This window comes from Lineus longissimus, chromosome 17, assembly GCF_910592395.1.
Source record: "Lineus longissimus chromosome 17, tnLinLong1.2, whole genome shotgun sequence".
Classification (NCBI taxonomy): Eukaryota; Metazoa; Nemertea; class Pilidiophora; order Heteronemertea; family Lineidae; genus Lineus; species Lineus longissimus.
The window spans coordinates 10,215,116-10,235,391 of NC_088324.1; the positions used below are offsets into that span (position 1 = coordinate 10,215,116).

At 43.0% G+C, this 20,276-nt stretch overlaps 3 protein-coding genes across 6 annotated transcripts; 1 reads left to right on the forward strand and 2 right to left on the reverse strand.

Moving 5' to 3' along the window:
• Nucleotides 1-892: 892 nt before the first annotated feature.
• LOC135501774 (uncharacterized) lies at nt 893-5,048 on the reverse strand. Its single transcript, XM_064794073.1, has 5 exons — nt 4,959-5,048; nt 4,318-4,384; nt 3,017-3,904; nt 2,561-2,742; nt 893-2,185 (listed from the first exon to the last, which is right to left on the reverse strand). The coding sequence occupies exons 2-5, from the start codon at nt 4,364-4,366 to the stop codon at nt 2,009-2,011; spliced, it is 1,296 nt and encodes a 431-aa protein (XP_064650143.1). The 5' UTR covers nt 4,367-4,384; nt 4,959-5,048; the 3' UTR covers nt 893-2,008.
• A 268-nt stretch (nt 5,049-5,316) lies between these two features.
• LOC135501777 (uncharacterized) lies at nt 5,317-12,613 on the forward strand. 4 transcript variants are annotated; one of them, XM_064794079.1, is made up of 13 exons: nt 5,317-5,381; nt 6,324-7,564; nt 7,866-7,949; nt 8,404-8,568; nt 8,773-8,904; nt 9,152-9,293; nt 9,601-9,766; nt 9,979-10,102; nt 10,380-10,454; nt 10,604-10,717; nt 11,019-11,252; nt 11,937-12,034; nt 12,225-12,613. In XM_064794079.1, the coding sequence occupies exons 2-13, from the start codon at nt 6,355-6,357 to the stop codon at nt 12,345-12,347; spliced, it is 2,667 nt and encodes an 888-aa protein (XP_064650149.1). In that variant the 5' UTR covers nt 5,317-5,381; nt 6,324-6,354; the 3' UTR covers nt 12,348-12,613. The 4 variants fall into 4 exon arrangements, with proteins under 4 accessions (XP_064650149.1, XP_064650150.1, XP_064650148.1 ...); XM_064794080.1 differs by having other exon boundaries at nt 5,321-5,385; XM_064794078.1 differs by having other exon boundaries at nt 5,322-5,603.
• A 2,401-nt stretch (nt 12,614-15,014) lies between these two features.
• LOC135501420 (glutamate receptor 4-like) lies at nt 15,015-19,960 on the reverse strand. The gene is made up of 9 exons (XM_064793537.1): nt 19,841-19,960; nt 19,694-19,725; nt 18,987-19,202; nt 18,494-18,703; nt 18,082-18,208; nt 17,354-17,727; nt 16,717-16,950; nt 16,030-16,155; nt 15,015-15,251 (listed from the first exon to the last, which is right to left on the reverse strand). Exons 1-9 carry the CDS (start codon nt 19,920-19,922, stop codon nt 15,192-15,194), a joined length of 1,461 nt encoding a protein of 486 aa, XP_064649607.1. The 5' UTR covers nt 19,923-19,960; the 3' UTR covers nt 15,015-15,191.
• Nucleotides 19,961-20,276: the final 316 nt, after the last annotated feature.

Consider the following 20,276-nt stretch of genomic DNA (forward strand, 5'->3'; position numbering starts at 1 on the left):
ATATGCAACCACACTGGTTGGAGCCAGCTTTGGACCTTTGGGTCTTTGCCAGTGCAGATATGAAGGAGCTTTATAGGCCTCTGCCGTTCTGAAATGTATGCACCAGTTTTGAGCATACTGACACACCAGTTTGGAGCACACTGACACAGATATGAAGGAGCTTTATAGGCCTCTGCCGTTCTGAAATGTATGCACCAGTTTGGCGCATACTGACACACGGCTCACATGTACATCCCACTTCCCAGGACTGCAGTTTCCTCTGTCCAACCTAGTACAAGGAGCTCTCAATCATCTCCTCACTTCAAGAAGCAGCAGACTTTCAGTTTCTAACACCTTTCTACTAAGGACAGCATTGATCAGTCTGAAGAGTGTCCTTGATAAGGAAGTTTCAGTGTACCGGTAAGTCCTCCCTCTATCCAACTGGTTGTGACAATCGGACTGATGCTGTACCTGTATGTTAGCTGTGATACAATTCTTGATTTCACACTGGAACTCGTTTGGTATGTTCATGACATTGAATGATGCATTCATGTCATTTCTGGAAGTTGATTGTTGCCAGTAAGGACAAAACTCAGTCCTTCACTGGATCACAGCTTATCATAGTCACAGTCATATCATAGAGTTATGGAGCTCGTTTCATTTTGCCAATCAATTCATGGTTTGGAAATTCAGCAAGGATGCACACTACATTTGTAGACAGCGTCTTCTGCAGCTAGAAATAGATGTTTGATATCAAGTATGTTCAATGTACACAAACTTGTCGATACTCAAGGAACATGTCGAATATTCTACCAACAGGAACCTCCCTGCTGCACCTCTGTTGGAAGGACACCCTCTCTATGAAGGATGGATGACCATACAAAAAAGCAAATATGAAAACAAAAGACGTTGGTTAATATTTTATGAAAAGTTTCTTTATTCAAATGTTATGTACAAAACAGGTTATGTCAAAAACCAGACTTTTTACAAAGTTTAGGGCCTACAGTGAAACAAATTTTTGGTTTTTTAATAGTGTACTGACAGGTTTAAACCAGTCATGATGCAAGACCTATTAACCTGGAGCAGGCCTATATGTATCAACAGATGCACTTCACCCGGTTGATTACTCGAGTGAGAATTGAAAAAAAATCAAACTTTGTCACAAGGAAATATCTAAAAAGTAATCCAGAATAATGAGCATTTCAACAGGTTGTCTTAAACAGGCCTGTCATTTTTACATATACAACTTAAACCAGCCAAAAAGTAAACATTTTGGCATCCATAATTTAAAGCCATTTCATACCAAACGTGACTTCGAAAGTCAAAACAAGACGATGAACATTTTAAGCGACTAGTATTTTGGCAACAAGTTGACTTTGAAAAAAAGTCCCCATAGTTCATGCAGAGCATAGCGATGACGTAATGGTCTTAATGATGGCTGCCACATAGACTACACAATGCAGGCAGTAGTTTATACAATAGCACAGTACTTCCTTGAGGAATATCATTTCACGGGCAGTAGACACATGAACAAAATTTCATGGTTTTGTATCACCCAGCAGAGTCCACCTAGGTTTCAAATCATCGAAATTAAATTGAGATGCCCTTAACAAAATATTTCCTGAACATTTCTTGACATTTTGTTTTAAGATAATGGAGTTGTGGTTGTTCTCCACCATTATACGAGCGTCCAGAAGACTAGCGGTGGCCATCTTGGATTTGACTAGTAGGAGGTAAATGACAGGGCTTCCAAGTTACTGGACACTTGTGATTTTCAACAACTGTGCAATACTTTCTAACCCAAAAGCCATAAAATCATTAGGAAATGGGTATCAAAAAAAGATGATTATTGAATTTTATGACCATTAACATATTATTTTTGGACAATAAACTTCAATGGAAGCTGATGGAAGATGTTTGGGATGACAATTTGATAACGCAAGCGAACTACATATCACCGGCATGTCTCCAGGCCAGAAAGAAAAGTTTTGTCTCCTTGAATGATATATATCAGCAGCAATGGCAGGGTTCAAGAGTCAGCAGTTTCAGTTACTTCTCTAATTATTTCCTCAGTAGGTGGAGCCTCCCCGCAGATCTCCCCATACGTTGGAGGAGCACCCCCTGTTGTCATGACAGTGCTGTACGATGGTGGACGAGGGAGGAATGTGTTAATTTCTATATCATTGGCATTGGTTGTGTCAGTTGTCTGAAAAAGGAGCAGAAGGTTCTTGAAGCATAGTTCGAACACAAATAGACAGAACATTATTTGGCTAGATCATTGTTTGTCAAGTGACCAAGCACGAGGACACAAAAAATTGGGTCACCAACTGACTAGAGTGAAAACATTCACTGCATTATCAGTGCAAGCCAATTATTCATCCTGAATAGGACGTCATTGATAAAACTATTGACCTTAATGGCCTAAAACATCAACAACTCAAATACCAACTTTGCTAACAGAAAAACACATCAGCTCATACATAGGGGAGATCAATACAAAATGTAGCTTGGTTAGACCGACGGGCTCATAATCCAGAGGTTGTGGTTTTGGCTCTTAGAAGGATCACCACTGCATTCTTACCTGATTCACTACAGCATCATTGTAGGATGGAGGTGCCTCATCGACGCACACCCCATATGCAGGAGGAGCGGAAAAATTCTGGCCGTCACCCGAGGGAGGCTGTCCAGCAATCAACACCTCACTCTGGGGCGAGGGGTTGGGGTCAGTAGTACTGAAAAGGTTCTGTCGACTTTCAGATGACCCTGGAAAGAAACAAAATAGATCTCTGATATAAAAGGCTTATACAGCAATATGGCAAGCTGATTTTCACTTGGGTATGCATGAAAATGATGATTGAAATCTAATGTGCCCTATTGGCTTGAAGACGACTAAGTAAGTTAATGTCCAAGTATCAAAATGGTGTCAAAACTCAGACAAAATTGATGTCACATCAATGCAGTATCCAGGCATGAGTGACAGTCAGCGCCATGTAGCGCCATCAATTAACTATCACCACATTCAAATATGTATACTTACGGACTGTAATAAACAATGAGGGTCCTCTTCTATTGCTACGATTAGTTGCATTCAGTGTGCCAGGGGCTCTCAAAGGATGAGGCAGACGGTTTCCTCGGGCCTGATGAGAACGATGTCGGCAGGTTAGTGAAAGCAACGACACAAGACACGTTAATCCGATGACACCACCAACTGGAAGCGCCCACCAGAGAGGGCTGATATGGATATCTGCATCTTCAACCTCATCACTTTGACTGTCATCATCAGCACTATCCGATTCTTTTGAGTTTTGATCATGGAGCCATTTCGGCACCTCCATGTTTGGCCATTTAAATTTGTGCATGTCCTTTATCCGTTGTGTCATTTCTTGCAAGCGACGTATTTCCTCCCAGTCATTGGTTGGGTAAGGAACGACAGGTGCCACAGTTCTGAACATACTATCATCCCAGTTAATATCTGGTTGCTTGTTTGGGTTGAAAACATCTGAACGACTCCATGGCGGTCTGGTTGGATAATCATTCGACCAATCATAATCGTTCAAATCTTTCCAAGGAGGATTGTTTGTCAATCCCCGGCCTAATGAAGTCATGGTGGGAAAAGAGTCAGTTTCATGAATGGCGCCATTGGTCATCGGTGCCAAAGTTGTACTTTTTGATACTGCCGACAACCTTGCGCGTTCACGATCGCGAAACATCTTTGTTTTCCGAAAATACTCTCTTAACCAGTCCATGCCATCATTTTTGGGGCCTCCAGGCATCCTGGGAAAATCAGTCTGTGATGGGAACATTCTCTCTTTTGAGTTTGGATTGGAAGTGGTGCTTTCTGTTTTGCCTTCAGGCAAAACTGACATCCCTGAATCAAACGTTCCACCTGGCCCCGATGACTGTGTGGGCTTCATGTGGCAGGTACCTGGAGGAAAATATGGAAAAAGATGCGATTGAGAAGGTGATTTTGAAGACACTTTCTCAGATCTCAGAGTAGATCTCCTGTGAAAATTCCATAATTTCAGTTCTACCATTCCCGTATTGTTCAAGTACAGCATAGCACTCCTCATCTGAAAACAGTTTCTGATAAGTGAACATTATTCTTGGAATCACTTGCATTGGGAAGTTTAGGTGCTCCAAGGCATTTGCAACTCACCGACAACTGTTTCACTGCAATACAAGTACTGTCTATTCTAATGATAATGACAATGTTTGCATTCAACAGCTTGAGTTCTACATCGGATGTGACGACTATATTTTGAGGTGTGTGCTTCATGGACAGATCTTATGGATTCAGGAAAACGAGTGACAACTCTATTTTTATAGAGAAGTACATACCAGACAAGAGAATGCATGCTATCAGCCAACTTTGCCAGGAGCCCAGCATGATTGACAGCCGATATATCTGAAAACAGGAAAAACACTCTATTTAACTACATGTAGTATAAATTTAAGCTAAGTTTTAGTGACACTGGACTGGCAGTATTCAAAAGTATTAGCAAGTATGCATTACATACTTTGTGTTAGTAAATAACAACCTATCTAGGCTCTAACCAGTCGGGCAGGAAACCCCGAATGGCAAGTCACAAGTTGTTGCCAGAACCAGTATTTTGCCTGGACACCTGTTCCTGTCCTTGTTGTTTTATTTCAACGGTATGATTTCAACAGCACAGCTAGAATAGATCATACTATTTCTGTGAAACTCAGGGGAAGGGGATGGGCTTTTGCCCTCCACAGTAGAATTCTGGCCAACTTCCTGTGTTTTAGCGGCCCGTCTTGGCATCTGAAAAAGAGCACCCACAACCCCTATATTATGCATGCCTGCCATGCATACATGACTGACATGCAATGAATGATAAAGTTAGGCAATTAATTTCATATCATGATTTTGTTTACTTTACACTTTCGTGGAGAATCAGCTGAAATAATTTTGACATCATTCGGATGCCAGAGTGTTCTTTATCAAGAATAATACTTGCCTTTTCTTGACTTGACGAAGAAATACGGGAAATAAGTGTTTTTGAGGAGTGTTTTTTCCCCCACCTCCTTGTTGCTGAAATCGGAAAATACCTTTCTAGACTTTTGAATGACGTCACGATAGGGCTCACGATACGGGGAATTCTTGCTCTTCCATAGTTCAAATTTACTCCCTTTGTAACAACAACAAAAATGTAGTCATTGTCTTTATGAAAAATATTGACAGATTTTTGTTTCATGCAAAATTGCTAAATCTGTTAGGACTAATTGGTATGAATAATTGGAGTATACACTTTTTCTGTATTTATAACACTGGAACATTAAACCAACTTATGTGTGAGGAAGTGATAAAAATACAACAGCAAACACGATGTAAATACGCGAGCTCGTGGTTGCCTTTAAAAAAAGGCCATTTCACCGAATCTGTCAGTAAATAACTCTTTTTCCCAGCCTTGGCGATCGCAAAGAATTCATATAGCTGCTAAAAACTCTCTACTCAAATGCATAGCATTGCTAGAACCCTTTAATTCTAGAAAAATGTGTTTTAATTTTGCGTACAATATACTTCCTCAATCAGATATGGGGCGCCGTATGTGACAAAATTGTGACAGTTTCAAAGCACCGATTTGTGGCTGTCAAAGCACTTGGTAAGGGTTTGAGGCATATGGTCAGTTAGGTGGCTAATTGAAGACCACTGATAATAGTGCAGGAACCTCGTTGCCTAGTGGTCAACAGCACTGACTACAACGCCATAGCCAGGCCCGGCCTGGTTGCAATTTGATCCCGGGGGCGCGGGAGGACCCAGCCCCAGGATTGTGTGCAGTTCTGGTTGAACCGGAGTCGTCTTCAAGGAACTAAAGTTCCTGGCATTTCACAGCATGTCTGATTTGTTAATAAATACAGTAGAACCTCTGACTATTAAGGACACCCTCGGGACTGACAAGTGCTGTCCTTAATAGAGAAGTGTCCTGATTAGAGAGGTCAAATTGAATGGAAACAACCAATTTGGGAACAAAACTAGTGTCCTTACTAGAGAGGTTATTCTTAATAGAGAGGTGTTTGCTAACAGAGGTTCCATTGTATGTCAAGTATCTTTAATACTATCTTTTATGCAGGCCTATATATTTTAGCCACCTCAAATGCCACCTATTGTACTCACTACTAGTAACTTGTTCTGAAGGTCGATGACATTGCCTTATCCTTGGCTCAATTTTTGAAAAATTATTTGCCCAAATTTACCGCTGTTCGCCTGAAGCCCCTACAGTGTAATGGAGACCAGATGTCCTGTGAATTCATTCATTGTAGTGACAGTTCATTTTCATCGTAGCTCTTTGATATTTGTAATAAATTTTAACTCTTTTTTTCAGATTTAGGAGCCCATAGGAACTTGTCGTAAAAATGGCTGCTGAAATAAAGCACTTGATTGGACAACTTGAAATTCTTACCGATGAAGAACGTGCCTGTCATGTCACGCGAGAGATAGTGCAGTTTATAAAATCACGCCCCGGAGACAAAGTAGACCTAACTGACAAATCGATCAAAAATTGTGCAAAATTGCTCCGTTTGACTGTCAATAACAAACTGCGTTGCTTGATATTTTCTGTTCTTGGGGCCTGCTGTTCCGATACTGACACCATGAAACGTTACCTGCGGACAGATATTCATCAACCTTTGATGAGGACCTTACAGCATCTTATCAAGACTCCATGGGGACAGCGTGGGTCAAACACAAAGTGTCAAGAGGAACTCCTGCTGGATCAAGCATTAACTCTGTTGCATAAATTAGTATCAGTTATGGAAGTTAGCAAAGACCCGGGGCCAATGGAAGAATTGATCAAAGATGGCGTAATAAATCGTTTAATGGACCTCCTTGATGATAATAATTCTCCGCTGTTACAATATTCGGAGGCTGCAAGACTGCGTCTTGAGGAATTAATATTGCGGAAGCATCTTGTTGGTCAGATAATGGCGTGGGATGAGAAAGACGTTGTGGAGTTCTGTGAGAAGTTTGTAAGAGGCAGCACGAAACTGTCCTTGTCGTGTTGCAAAAGTGGCAAGCAAATGACTCACTTATATGACACGACATGTGCTGATGTTGACTTGGATGTCCAAAAGGAGCATATAGATTCTGGGGTAGTTTGGCACATGACGCATGCAGACATTTTTGAGAAGGCTGAAGAGGAGGGTACAGGGGATGCCCAGAAACTATCTGATGCTTCCATAGAGCAAAAGGAGTGGATAGATGTGTACCCAGTATATGTGGAGGATGGAGGACATTTCTGGGCACATATTGGAGGACCGAACACCCTGACAAAAGTCGATACTATACAGACTAAATTAGCCACTTTACCAGCAAGCTGTCGAGAATATCTTCGAAAAGAACCCCCAGTCGGTAGTTTTGTGTGTGCTGTTTATACCGGTAATGACTATTGTGATGGACCTCTCTACTTTCGCGGGATTGTTCTAGAAGTGAATGGGGAGATTGCCAACGTCTTTGCTCTCGATTATGGATTTCGTTACGAGGTGGCATTCCGGGAGCTGTGTTATCTCTCAGGAAAGATGAATCTTGGGGGAGTTCCACCACAGGCCACACTCTGTTCTCTCCAAGGTATGGTCATACGTGTATTACCAACCTTTATCTGAAATTATAGGATTTCGATATTCTAAAGCATTACTATCTTGGGTAGTCAGATGACAACTTTCATGATCTGTGTTGAAAATGCACACCCTTGAAGTTGGACTGTAATCTCCGGCCACAATATCAATGAGAATCAAGGTCTTGCTGTAATTATAAAATTAAGACTGCACTGCTACCTTTATTATAAAAAAACTCTTTAGGACCTTTATTTATTGAGAATGCATCTTGTTCTTCATACATGTAAGTGAAAATGTCTTCTGTCTTGTTTCAGAAGTTCAACCTTGCCCTGTCAGCAGTCAGTGTTTGAAGAGCATCCTTGCTATACTCTGTTACATTCTGGCCTTTCAACCTTCAGGTAAGTTCCAGAAGGGGTCATTTCCCAAGAGTGCTGCTTGTTTGATTACACTTTACTCAAGACCCCCTTCCTCCCCCAAAAGAGTACGGTATAAGATGTTGAAATATACATCTGCATTTTCTCTTAAATTCTGAAGTGTACAGACAGCAACGCCCTCCCCGAACGTACCCTTTGTACTCTTGAGACAATAATGTTGAAAATGTTGGACCAACCCTATGGAAAGCAGCTCAGTCACCCAGCGCGTAGCCCTGTTGCGAATGTGAACCAAGCAATGTTGTCATGAGTTCTGGTTACATGAGACAGATCATGAGCAGTTGGGTGAACATGCTTATCCTTATCAGTTTTTGTCAACTTCTTCGCCAACGTCAACACTTGCCGTCTGGCATTGTGCAAGATGTGCTTCAGGAACTTGGCCCAGTCTGTGATCTGATTTTCATATTCCTCTCTTTTTCAGTGCAGCCCTTTGTCCCCAAGGGTGGTCTCCAGGTTTTGTACGGTTTATGCTCTGCACCTGATCTCTCCATTAGCTGTATGGCGATCGCCGCCGTGTCGAATATTTCGATACTCTTCCACATGCGCAAAAAGATTGCCACAACAACATTTCTGCACCTATTCATCAGTAAGTTTGTCAGTCTCTCTGTACTTCTTTTCAACCAAAGTTCTACAAAGTTCTTCAGACTTAGAAATCAGTCTCCATGAATAGGGTGCCGCCAAGAGGAAGAAAAAAATAAATGATATAATGGTGTTCTTTTATTCGGTGCCTTTTGCTGCCCTGCCTTTTCATATTTCTAGCTGAAAGCCCTGTGTCTCTTTTGACTTCCAGAAAGATGTGCCCACATTGACCCAAGGTCCCCAGATCGCATGCAAATACAGCTTCTGCTGACAACTTTAGGGGCAGTAAAGAACTTGCTGTTCTACTGCTTGGAGGCTCGACATAAGTTCATCAAGCAGGGAGGTATGTTTCAGAAGAATAGATCTTGTTCAAGCTTATTCCAAGCTGACTGTCATGTTTGCTAACTACTGAGATCTGACCTGTGTTCTCCCATGTCTGACGTCAACGAAATGGCCACCGTCCTGCCATCAGCTCTGTTCGTGATGTGACGTCTTAGCCGACCCGGTGAATCACTTTGATGATAGTGCATTGGTCATAATGATGTTTCACAATGACATGCCAAAACTAAAACGTACATGTAAATCTGCAGGTGTTGAAGTGGTGATGGCAATCGCCAAGAAAGCCGACAGTAAGAATATCAAGAGCGGTGCTGCAGCTGTAATGAAGGTGCTGGTTGGCAGCAGTGTTTATGAAGAGAACCCTGTGGAGGAGGAAGAGACGGTCATGTCGGCGTAAGTTGGCCATGGACCAAACAACAGTAGATAACAATATCTTGTTTACATGGCTACTGTCCTACAACAGCAACCGTACATTTTAGCAATCTGTTTTGTGCTGAAGATTGGCAGCTGGTATTGCATTTCAAGCGGAAGCTTGAAACTTTTTAAATTGGTATATTTTGGAAGCTGTCTTAAATGAAACCAAGATTTAGATGTACCACACCAAAAAAGATTCCAATTAGCTTGATGTACATGTAGCTGCAAAATTTTCAAAACGCCTGGGAATATTTTTAACTTTATAGTATTATTTTATTATTCATAGACCTGTAGCTCAGAAACCAGTGGAAATCAAGCCAGAAATGCCATCAGATGACGGAAGGGTATCGAGAGATTTCCATCGGCGGTACAGCTCGGATAGGAACAGGAGTCGATCACGTCCCTCCCTTGGGCGTGAGGCATCGCTTGGTAGAGACAGGCTGAGAGAAAAGGTAATGAGTAATGCATATATGATGGGTTAGGGGATTCAACAGTTTAAAAAAAGGTTTGAATGCGGTCAGTCTCTCAGCTGACTGTAGCCATTTTACAGCATTATCCTTGGTCATATGACCCATATGCACTCCCTAAGTCAATTTCTTGCCAATTTCAAAATCTTTTTAAAGAGATTTCACTCTATTTAGTTTTCGTTCTTCGAACCTTTCAGCGTAACTGCTCCAGCGATGAAGAGGAGATTTTAAATAGATCTGATGGATGGGGTGCAGCATCTGGAGAAGAGACAGATGGTGAGATGATCATCAGCTCCCAACCAGGCACACTTGCTGCTAATGGTAAATAATTGATAAACGCCTACAGATAGTTGACAAGAGTTGTCTGGCACACCTTTCTGTTACGTCCTGTAGACCAGGTAGGCCTAGGATATAGGGGGGATATATATCAGGGGAATGGATACTGTCATCTGGCTCGCTTCAATCTGTGTATTGTTATCATTCTTATTCTTCAGTGTGTGGAAAAATCTTTCTACATGGCATAAATTCCTTAAAGACTCGAGGTTTACTGTACTGGATTATTAGTTTCATTTGAAAATTCTGTCCTGTCAATTTTCAGTGAAACTGCAAGTAGATGTTATCCCTGTCGATGCAGCTCTGATGGACATTGGCAACATCCTCTACTACATTCATGGTAAGTCCATTCCTGATTGAAATTTTGTGTAAGTTGGAAGGCCTGCCTGAATAAACATGATTCTCATCAAGTTGAGAAGCTGATTCTCCAGGGTGATAATGGAGTGATTTGTCCTTATTCATGTTATTGTTCATTACTACTTATTTCAGAAAGGATGGTTAAGTTCAGTAATGACGAAACCCATGAGATAAGACCAACCCTATCGACTGAAAAAGCATCAGCGGACGCCATCCAGAGGATTATGTGCTCATTTCTCAACAATGGTGAGTGTAAATGTACCACAAGCTTGTTGGTTGTCGAATTGTACACTTTGAGTGCTGGGCTCTGGGATCCATCCAATGATTTTGGGGGGCAGTCACGGTAGAAGTGACGTTAGAATTGACTAAACTATATCTGAATGTATTGGATCAGGATCCGGACTGGTTTAAACGATATGATATGTCTGATGGTCATGTCGTCATGTTTAGTCTGACTTTTGTGTCGGTTTCCTTGTGATTGTTGAAGCAGACGGAGATCGGTGAAACTAGAGTATCTTCTTGTTTGACCTTATCATTTTCTTCTTAGGAAAAGGTGGCAGCATCTTCTTTGGTGTTGGAAGGAACCGGGAGGTGTTTGGGATGAGATTGACACGAGTCCAGAAGGACGAGTTCCGCCTCGGCATTGACAGACTAATGGAGCGATTCCTCCCAGTCGTCTCCCACAGAATATGCAGCGACATCACTTATTCGCCGGTGGTTGACACTATTGGTCACGAAGATGCTATGACAAGGAAGCAGATACCAAACTTATATGTCATTGGTGAGGACATTTAAAGGGAGATTATAGGCAGGAGCTAGGTGGAACAGAATAGATATAACTTACTCAAGCAGCGGATGGATGTCGCCACTGTCTCACTGTACATGGGCACTGTTCACAATTGTACATTTACATCAAACATTTTTATCACCAGACCATGTTCCTTTACTGTACATGCACTTGATATACATGTAGGTATAATAATTGTACCAAAGCATTAGAAAGTAACTTACTGTTTTATTGTATTATACAACACACGTAGGTATGTACAGTATTTGGAACAGCCACTCAGCGCAGTTGATTTTAACCCTCTTTCTCAGGGGTTTGTGCATGATGTAGGAGTGAAAAAGCATGTATGTATCTCAAGATGTACAAAACACTGATACAAGTATGTTACAGCTGATTAGGTTAAGTAGGGGTCCGATGCCAATACGCCCAGTCAGAATTGTGTGTGTGGATATTTCATACACAAGGGTACACTACATGTACTTCTACTAAGACCTGTAATGGTGGCAGTCATTGTAAAGTGCTTTGAGACAGGCCCTGTGTAAATTCTATATCAATGCTAACATAATCAACATTAAACCTCGGCCTGGCACTCCCCTTAACCAGGAGGTCTCTGTGGCCTCGCACATCACAAAACATGTCCGGTTTTCTTTCCATCTTTCCTGCTCAATATAATTTCAGAGATCAGGCTTGAGAAGCAGACATCTACAGTGTATACTCTCGCAAATGGGAAGTGCTACTTCAGATACGGACCGAACACAGTGCAAGTCTCTACACAGGTTAGTATCATTAAGAAATTAGGCGTCACTAAAATTCTGTGAAAGCATAGATCAATGAAACTGTTTGTGCCTTTGAAGGAACAGAACAAGTTAAGCTGTAGGAGTATTGGCCATTTGTGTACTAATGGGAATAACATGGGTGTTCTGCGATGTTGGCCAACAATGAATTGAATTACTAAATTATTTTCAGGAAATTCGCCAACGGGCCATTCTGCAGGAAGAGGCCCGCCATCGAGATGAGATCACCATGCTGAGGAGAGAACTTCATTCGTTGAGAAAGATGAGAGGAGAACACTCGGAACTCGAGAAATGAGAGGCTGTGGTGCTTGCAAAAACACAATTTGTTTTTCCAGTATTGTCAAGACATGCCATGGAGTGCTGCATGACCATGGGCGAATGGCCAGTATGCAGCTTTATCTTGTTCAGTTTCAGTTATCAGGCTCACTCTGCCAAAAGTGCTACTATTTCATGTACATGTTTGCTGTGTAGAATCATTGTGAACAAAAGAATATTGTATGAACACTCCTGTGCTCATTTTCAAAGGTAGCTTACTAATAAATGTTTGGTATCTAAATTTTTAAGGAAGATCAGGTGTAAACTCATTCATTTCCTATGCATAAACATTTCAAAGGTTGTGACTATATCTTCAAACAGTATGGTCAAGACAGATAGCATCTTCACATGGTCAATTCTGATACTGCCCTGGTGTGACCTGACTCTTGTTCTGTCCTCTCAACTTCTAGCTGCATATAGGACAGTTACCTGACTTGACCATGGTCAACTCCCAGGTCAACTCCGATAACGGTCCTCAGCATGGCCAGGCACTAGTTCCTTGTGGCTCTGGGGACAGGGACATGCCTGACTAAAATGAAGGTTTCATTATGGTTGACACTGATACTGTCTACAGTGTGGCCATGCACTGGTTCTGTCCACTCAACTTCTTGCTGCACTGAGGACAGTGACGTGACAAGTGTATACCAAGGCCCAAGTCACAGCCTTGTATAAACTATTGATGTAGATTGTCTGTACTACCAGTGAGCTAATATGGACACTTTAGCACTTTATGGTGAATGAAAACTCCCAACAGAGGACAGTCCCCTAACAATGAGGTGAAGGAGTGTAACCTTGTATGTCAACCCACCCATCACAAACACAGCTAAAAACGACAATGTCACACCCAATTAGATGAGAGCACCACACCTACATAGATGACAAAATCCCCAGCACCAACAAAAGGTGGATCTGTACAGATGACCCATTTAGAATACATGATCAAACCCATAGAGAGGTCAACATCAGATCCATGCAGAGGACGATCAGAAGTCACAATCACATCCAGAGCGAGGACCACATCGGATCCATGCAGAGGACGATCAGAAGTCACAATCACATCCAGAGCGAGGACCACATCGGATCCATGCAGAGGACGATCAGAAGTCACAATCACATCCAGAGCGAGGACCACATCGGATCCATGCAGAGGACGATCAGAGGTCACAATCACATCCAGAGCGAGGACCACATCAGATCCATGCAGAGGACGATCAGAGGTCACAATCACATCCAGTGCGAGGAGCACATCGGATCCATGAACGGACGATCAGAAGTCACAATCACATCCAGAGCGAGGACCACATCGGATCCATGCAGAGGACGATCAGAGGTCACAATCACATCCAGAGCGAGGACCAGATCGGATCCATGCAGAGGACGATCAGAAGTCACAATCACCCAGAGCGAGGACAACATCGGATCCATGCAGAGGACGATCAGAAGTCACAATCACATCCAGTGCGAGGAGCACATCGGATCCATGCAGGGGACGATCAGAAGTCACAATCACATCCAGAGTGAAGACCACATCGGATCCATGCAGAGGACGATCAGAGGTCACAATCACATCCAGAGCGAGGACCAGATCGGATCCTTGCAGAGGACGATCAGAAGTCACAATCACATCCAGTGCGAGGACCACATCGGATCCATGCAGAGGACGATCAGAAGTCACAATCACATCCAGAGCGAGGACAACATCGGATCCATGCAGAGGACGATCAGAAGTCACAATCACATCCAGTGCGAGGAGCACATCGGATCCATGCAGGGGACGATCAGAAGTCACAATCACATCCAGAGTGAAGACCACATCGGATCCATGCAGAGGACGATCAGAGGTCACAATCACATCCAGAGCGAGGACCAGATCGGATCCTTGCAGAGGACGATCAGAGGTCACAATCACATCCAGAGCGAGGACCACATCGGATCAATGCAGAGGACGATCAGAAGTCACAATCACATCCAGAGCGAGGACCACATCGAATCCATGCAGAGGACAATCAGAAGTCACAATCACATCCAGTGCGAGGACCACATCGGATCCATGCAGAGGACGATCAGAAGTCACAATCACATCCAGAGCGAGGCCACATCGGATCCATGCAGAGGATGATCAGAAGTCACAATCACATCCAGTGCGATGAGCACATCGGATCCATGCAGAGGACGATCAGAAGTCACAATCACATCCAGAGCGAGGACCACATCGGATCCATGCAGAGAACGATCAGAAGTCACAATCACATCCAGAGCGAGGACAACATCGGATCCATGCAGAGGACGATCAGAAGTCACAATCACATCCAGAGCGAGGACCACATCGGATCCATGCAGAGGACGATCAGAAGTCACAATCACATCCAGAGCGAGGACAACATCGGATCCATGCAGAGAACGATCAGAAGTCACAATCACAAGCAGAAGAGGCAGATTTAATAGTTACGGGAACCCGAGGATTGGGCACAATGTCCTCCACCATTCAAACGCATCAGTGCTGGTCGTGCATTTGCCGCCAGAGCACCCGTCATTCAAGGAGTTCGGCAGAGGTCAACATCATCCTCAACATGCAAAATAATTCAAAAATTAATCAACAACTAGTTTTTTTAGGGCCACTGTGCAAGGGACAAATGGTCACAAAATGTGCTAATTACTACTAAAAGCTTTATTTTGCCAAAATACATGTTGGTTTATGTACCTGTGATGAGCAGGAAACTGGCAGCAAATCAAATTACCATAAAATAACCGCTTTTTTGTCCTCAGTTTAAAACAACTTCCGCAAGTATATACTTGCTCACTTTCTGAACCCTACGCGACGACGTTATGCTGTAGTGTTCGTGCCTGATTCGGTCAGTTCCCTTTTCAGCTCGTCAGCTGGAGGCTGAAAGAAACAGCAATTTATCAACATTCCAACTTATGGTTGGAGTATAGCGAGATAATTCGGGGGCCAAAGATGTTATTATCTGATTATGCACTTTCAACCTGGGTTTTTATCATTAGGTACATACCGTCCTTGTCATTCCGAGTTGTTAAGTAAAGATGGGTCAATAAGATAGTCTTTTTGGACATGAAGAAAAAGACTGGCGTTTGAACGCCGACACTACTTTGGGAATGACGACATGTGCGGATGCAACAGTATTCTCGACCGTATTTCGGTTAAAACCACATTTCAAGTGATATCTCATATCTGTCTTTGCACTGTAACCATGTGGTCATTGTGACGAGAAGGGTCATAAAATAATATAGACCCAAGCCATACAGCTTTGCCAAACATTAATAGGCATGTGGTTTTGTATCATGACGATTGTCTACCACGTAATTAGGAAACCATAATTTTCAGCAGACCTCATGGTGAGCTACTTGCCGGCGTCAGAACGTCGATCCTTTGCCCGTTGTCGTCGTCGTCGTCCGTTAGTACGACACGTTTTGTAGCCACTGGCACTATGGCCTTGAAACATTATACTTTATGTATCACTAAGTAGGCTGAAGATATCCCTCCAGGCCAAACTTCCTTGATCTCGCCACAAGGCGCGAGGGGGCAAAATGTGAAAACACAAAAAAATGCTCAAGCTCGTTCACGTACGAATGGCCGTTATCTCACCAAATTTTAATGGTATGTGAATCTGCTCTGATTTAGTTTTTAAGGTCAATAGACTCACCTGTCTTTTGTTCCTAAACACCAGTACCTCGATCGCCAAAGTGACCAATGCCAGGCAGACCCCGAAAAGCAGATAGATGAAGTTGCATCTTGCAACAGAAAGGTCGATTGTGTCTCTGGATCGAAACTAGAAAATAGAAGAAAATTAATCAACGAATCGCGATATTGCACTCCGGACGCAGTGGATCGGCCTCCTTCCTCCGGGACGGAATTATGCATCGGGAGTGTACGTAAATCGCAAATAGGCGTATCATTCTGCCGAGCATTTACGCTTGTGTTGATGAGCTCTATTAGAATACCTTTGTGGGCAGGAACAACGCCCGTCACAACCAAACAAACCATAACGAATAACCCGGCGCGATGTCCCTGTCGAAGCAGGAAAATGGTTGGGTTTCACAGCCCTTGTACGAAGAGCTACGAATGACGAAGCACGTAAATGTACTTAATCGACGACATATTTTCCCGATCTCTCGAACAACCAGTCCGTATCGAAGATAATTTTACGACTGTCCCGTAAATGAGCCAAGGACTTGATGACACAACAGACACTATTGTCGTTCTTCGTCCGTGGGAACTTGTCTGATATAGTGCTTAGGTACGAATTACACGCATTTATGAAAATTAAGGGCCCTTTTTTTAATATATAGCCAAAAGAACTATTGATTCCGACACAAAATCCGGGACGTACCTGCGGACTGTCACTTGGGTGAAACATGTCCGGTACAATCTCGAAGCCATCCTGACAGACGACTAAACTCCGCCACCATTTTGTCTTTAACATTGTCAGACTCCCATCCTCGTTAAGTTTCGTCAAAACGTTCGAGATTGGTCTGGTGTATGCGGACCCTTTAGGTGTGGCGAGGGCAAAGGACTTCGAATCCAAGTGACCGCCGACTTTTACTAGGTCACATGAGTGGCGGACCTACAGATGTAAAAAGATGCGTTAACGAGAGTTTAAAGTAGACCCTGCCGAAAACTACGGAAATATTCACGAATAAAACAGCACTGCACGCAAAACTACTTCGTGGGGAGAGGTGTCCTGAAAAATCGTTGTTCTCTAACGAAAAAGACACCCGCACAAATTATACGCAACTGTACCGCGCTTTTGTCCGAAAGACAAGTTATTAGGGAGGCCCCGCATTCGCAGACTACGAGGTATAAACGTTACACAACTTGCGTCTGCTCCAAACCGCTAAGAATCACGCAATTGTACACAGAAAGAAAAAACGGCCGTTTTACGGGGAAAGGGTGTGGTGTGGACATATCGTATTAGGACTAAATTCCACACGAGCAATACCGCCCAATACATGTATGTAGTTATATACCGCATAATCTACCAGTGTAGACTCCCCTAGGTAGGCGTATCCCCCTTTCCTCACTCGTTGGATCGCCACTGATGTAGTATTGACGAAACTACCGACGTCTTTCTCCATTTTGTCCCAAATCCTCAAATAAATTGGGATCTTGGACGTCCTAAAAAAGTTCATTGTTGATCCGCCAGATATGCATCCCACTGTCATGTGTGGTTGCTTCAGGAGATCGTCCAAGGCACGGACCTTCAGTGATGGTACAGCAAACATAACTCGGGCTTGCGTTGAGACCAAGGCCATGATGTAGGTGGCCAAGAATATGATACTAAAGGACCACCAAATGGCACTTAACACAAAGGCTGCGGCCGAGCGAGGGCGTTTCGAGGAGCCTGAAAAGCAATATGAAGGTTGATGATGAGCCCAGCCTGAGAAAAACGGAAGTTATATATATTGTGTCAGACCAGCCATGAAGAATTTTACTTCCAAAGTCTAAAATGAATATCAGTCCTGGGATCTGGATGTCAAAGCTCATCTGCCAGTTTGATCACGGCATCAAGATGCTGTACTCATCTTGACCCTTCCCCGAGGTCAGGTGACATCTGACACTAAATTTCGGTCTGATCTGATTCTAGACTTGGCCACCAGGGGGCCAAAAGTGCGAACCAGCTTTGCCAACGTACACTACGCTTTCGGACTTCTCCGGGGATGGTAAAACACTATGAGTCAGACTCAGCGGAATCTACCTTGCAAAGTGAGACCTCCAGCAACCAACCACAGGGAGCCGAGGACACCAGATTCTTCTGGAGCCTCCCCTCGGCTCCTTTCTTCGTATGGGTCAAAACGATTGATTAGATAGAACAGAGCGGTTATCTAAATTAAAGACAGAGAGGTTAGGAGATCAAATTTGGTTAGAAGACGATAGAGAAGTTTAACACTATTAAGGAAATGTCTGTCCCACAATACCGTCGTTATTTCATTAGTTTTAGATATTTTGATGCACCTGTAGCGATTTGCTTTTTCAGCACTGGCACAAGGAAAACGGCAATAGAAAATGGCAATGTTGGCGCCATATACAGGCATGTTGCGTGCTTTCATACTGGGGCGAAGGTTAGGCCGACATGGTCGTTGTACACTGGAGGACTGGTTTCGACTCACCACAACAGCAGCCACGACAAGGCACACCCAGACGGAATACGAAAACGGCCGCAGGAAGAATATGTCTCCAATGCCGTCCTCCACCATCGAGGTCACATCCCTCTTGTTCATGAGCAGGACAATCCCCAGGGACATGTACGGTGTAGTGAAGTCTACCACCTGTCGTCGCATATAGGACATAGTCAGGTCTGAAGCAGCGACGTCCGCTCTCTGTCCGAGAAGAAGAAAAACAGAAATTTAAAGATGTTCATATATTAATACCAATTTGTACTTGGGATGCCGTGCTCAAGTTGTACCTCTTACGTTATAAAATTCTGAATAGAAATTGAAAAAAAAACACATGAGGACACTTTTCCAGGGGACACTGATTCTTAGTCCCCTCTTTGACTTCGACCTTTACTTAGTATTCCGTCGTGAGACACACAGGCAGTTGGTAACACCCATACCCGCTGTATAGGACTACGTTTGATAAAGGTCTGTAGTATAAACCTACCCCCTTGATCAGCTCTCTGACCATTCCATTCCAAATCATGGTACCATTTCCAGCTTGGAGCGCTCCATACCTCCCGTCTGCCACTAATTGAATGGTGTAATTGATGTTCAGATGACCGGTGATCATGTCCAGTAAATCTTTGATGTAGCCACTGTAACGGTCGTTTCCCTCTAGAATGTTCTTTGGGTCACTTGACTTCATTAGAAAGGGTGCTGACTGGAATAAATAATTGAATATAATTTATCGATTTCAGTATCAATGTCTCTATTATGATAAAAACGTCCCTAAATCTAAATACACCTCGTTAGCCCGTAACTGGAACACAAAGCATGATTTTCTCATCCCGCCTGTTCTTTATCAATAACCTATACGTTGACAATGGCAACTATATCCCGAGATTAGGCTTATTACTCCTTCATCATATATACAAAATATCAAGAGGTGGAGTACATTGAAAACATATTGTGGCAGGATGCAAGGTCTCATGATCCATCGTGTTTTTTTTTCTCTCTGCAACTTTTATGTAGACTCCCTAGGCAGTCCATTGCGTCATCCGGTCCAATGTGTCCGGAGTGTACCTATATGTTGATAACAACAGCTCTGTTTCTCAGGCATTGTCATATGATGCCTCGTGTTTTTTTTATAAGCAATTATATGTTTCCCACGCACTCTCTACATTGTGCTATTTGTGAACCTGAGACACTTACCAGAATCGAAGTCACCTTTAGAACCTTTAGATCTGCAAAAAATTATGGAAAGAAATGTATTTAGTTATTTCCGATCGGATTTCCCCTCCGAATCAAAGAGCGAAGCGGGGGCGGGGGGGGGGTGCAATGCATGCAGTGTCATCTTACCTTGCACGTCCGCGGAACCATCACCCATCCCTGACACGCCAAGGAGGGAGACAAAGAGAAGAAGTCCTTCAATAAACTCCATCACAACTATATCTGCGCAAAATGTGGTAGCGGGCTCTTGTTGGCCTACTGCTTCGATAAAATAATAAAATAAAACATTTTCATGCTGAGGTGGACAGAAGCTTCCATATATTGCTTTATATAAACAGGCCGTGTACTTCGGCTAAAGGTGAAACACAAAACTAATGACGGCAATTATGCGTATATTATTGGTGTTCCAATAATTGCTGTCATTTATGCACATAAATGATTTGATCGTTACGGATTTATCATTTGAATACACCGATGACCGATATATCAGATTGTCTAATATCCCTCGCCGGGGAACACTGAAATCCACACAAGTACAATAGATCCACACAAGTAAAAATTTTTT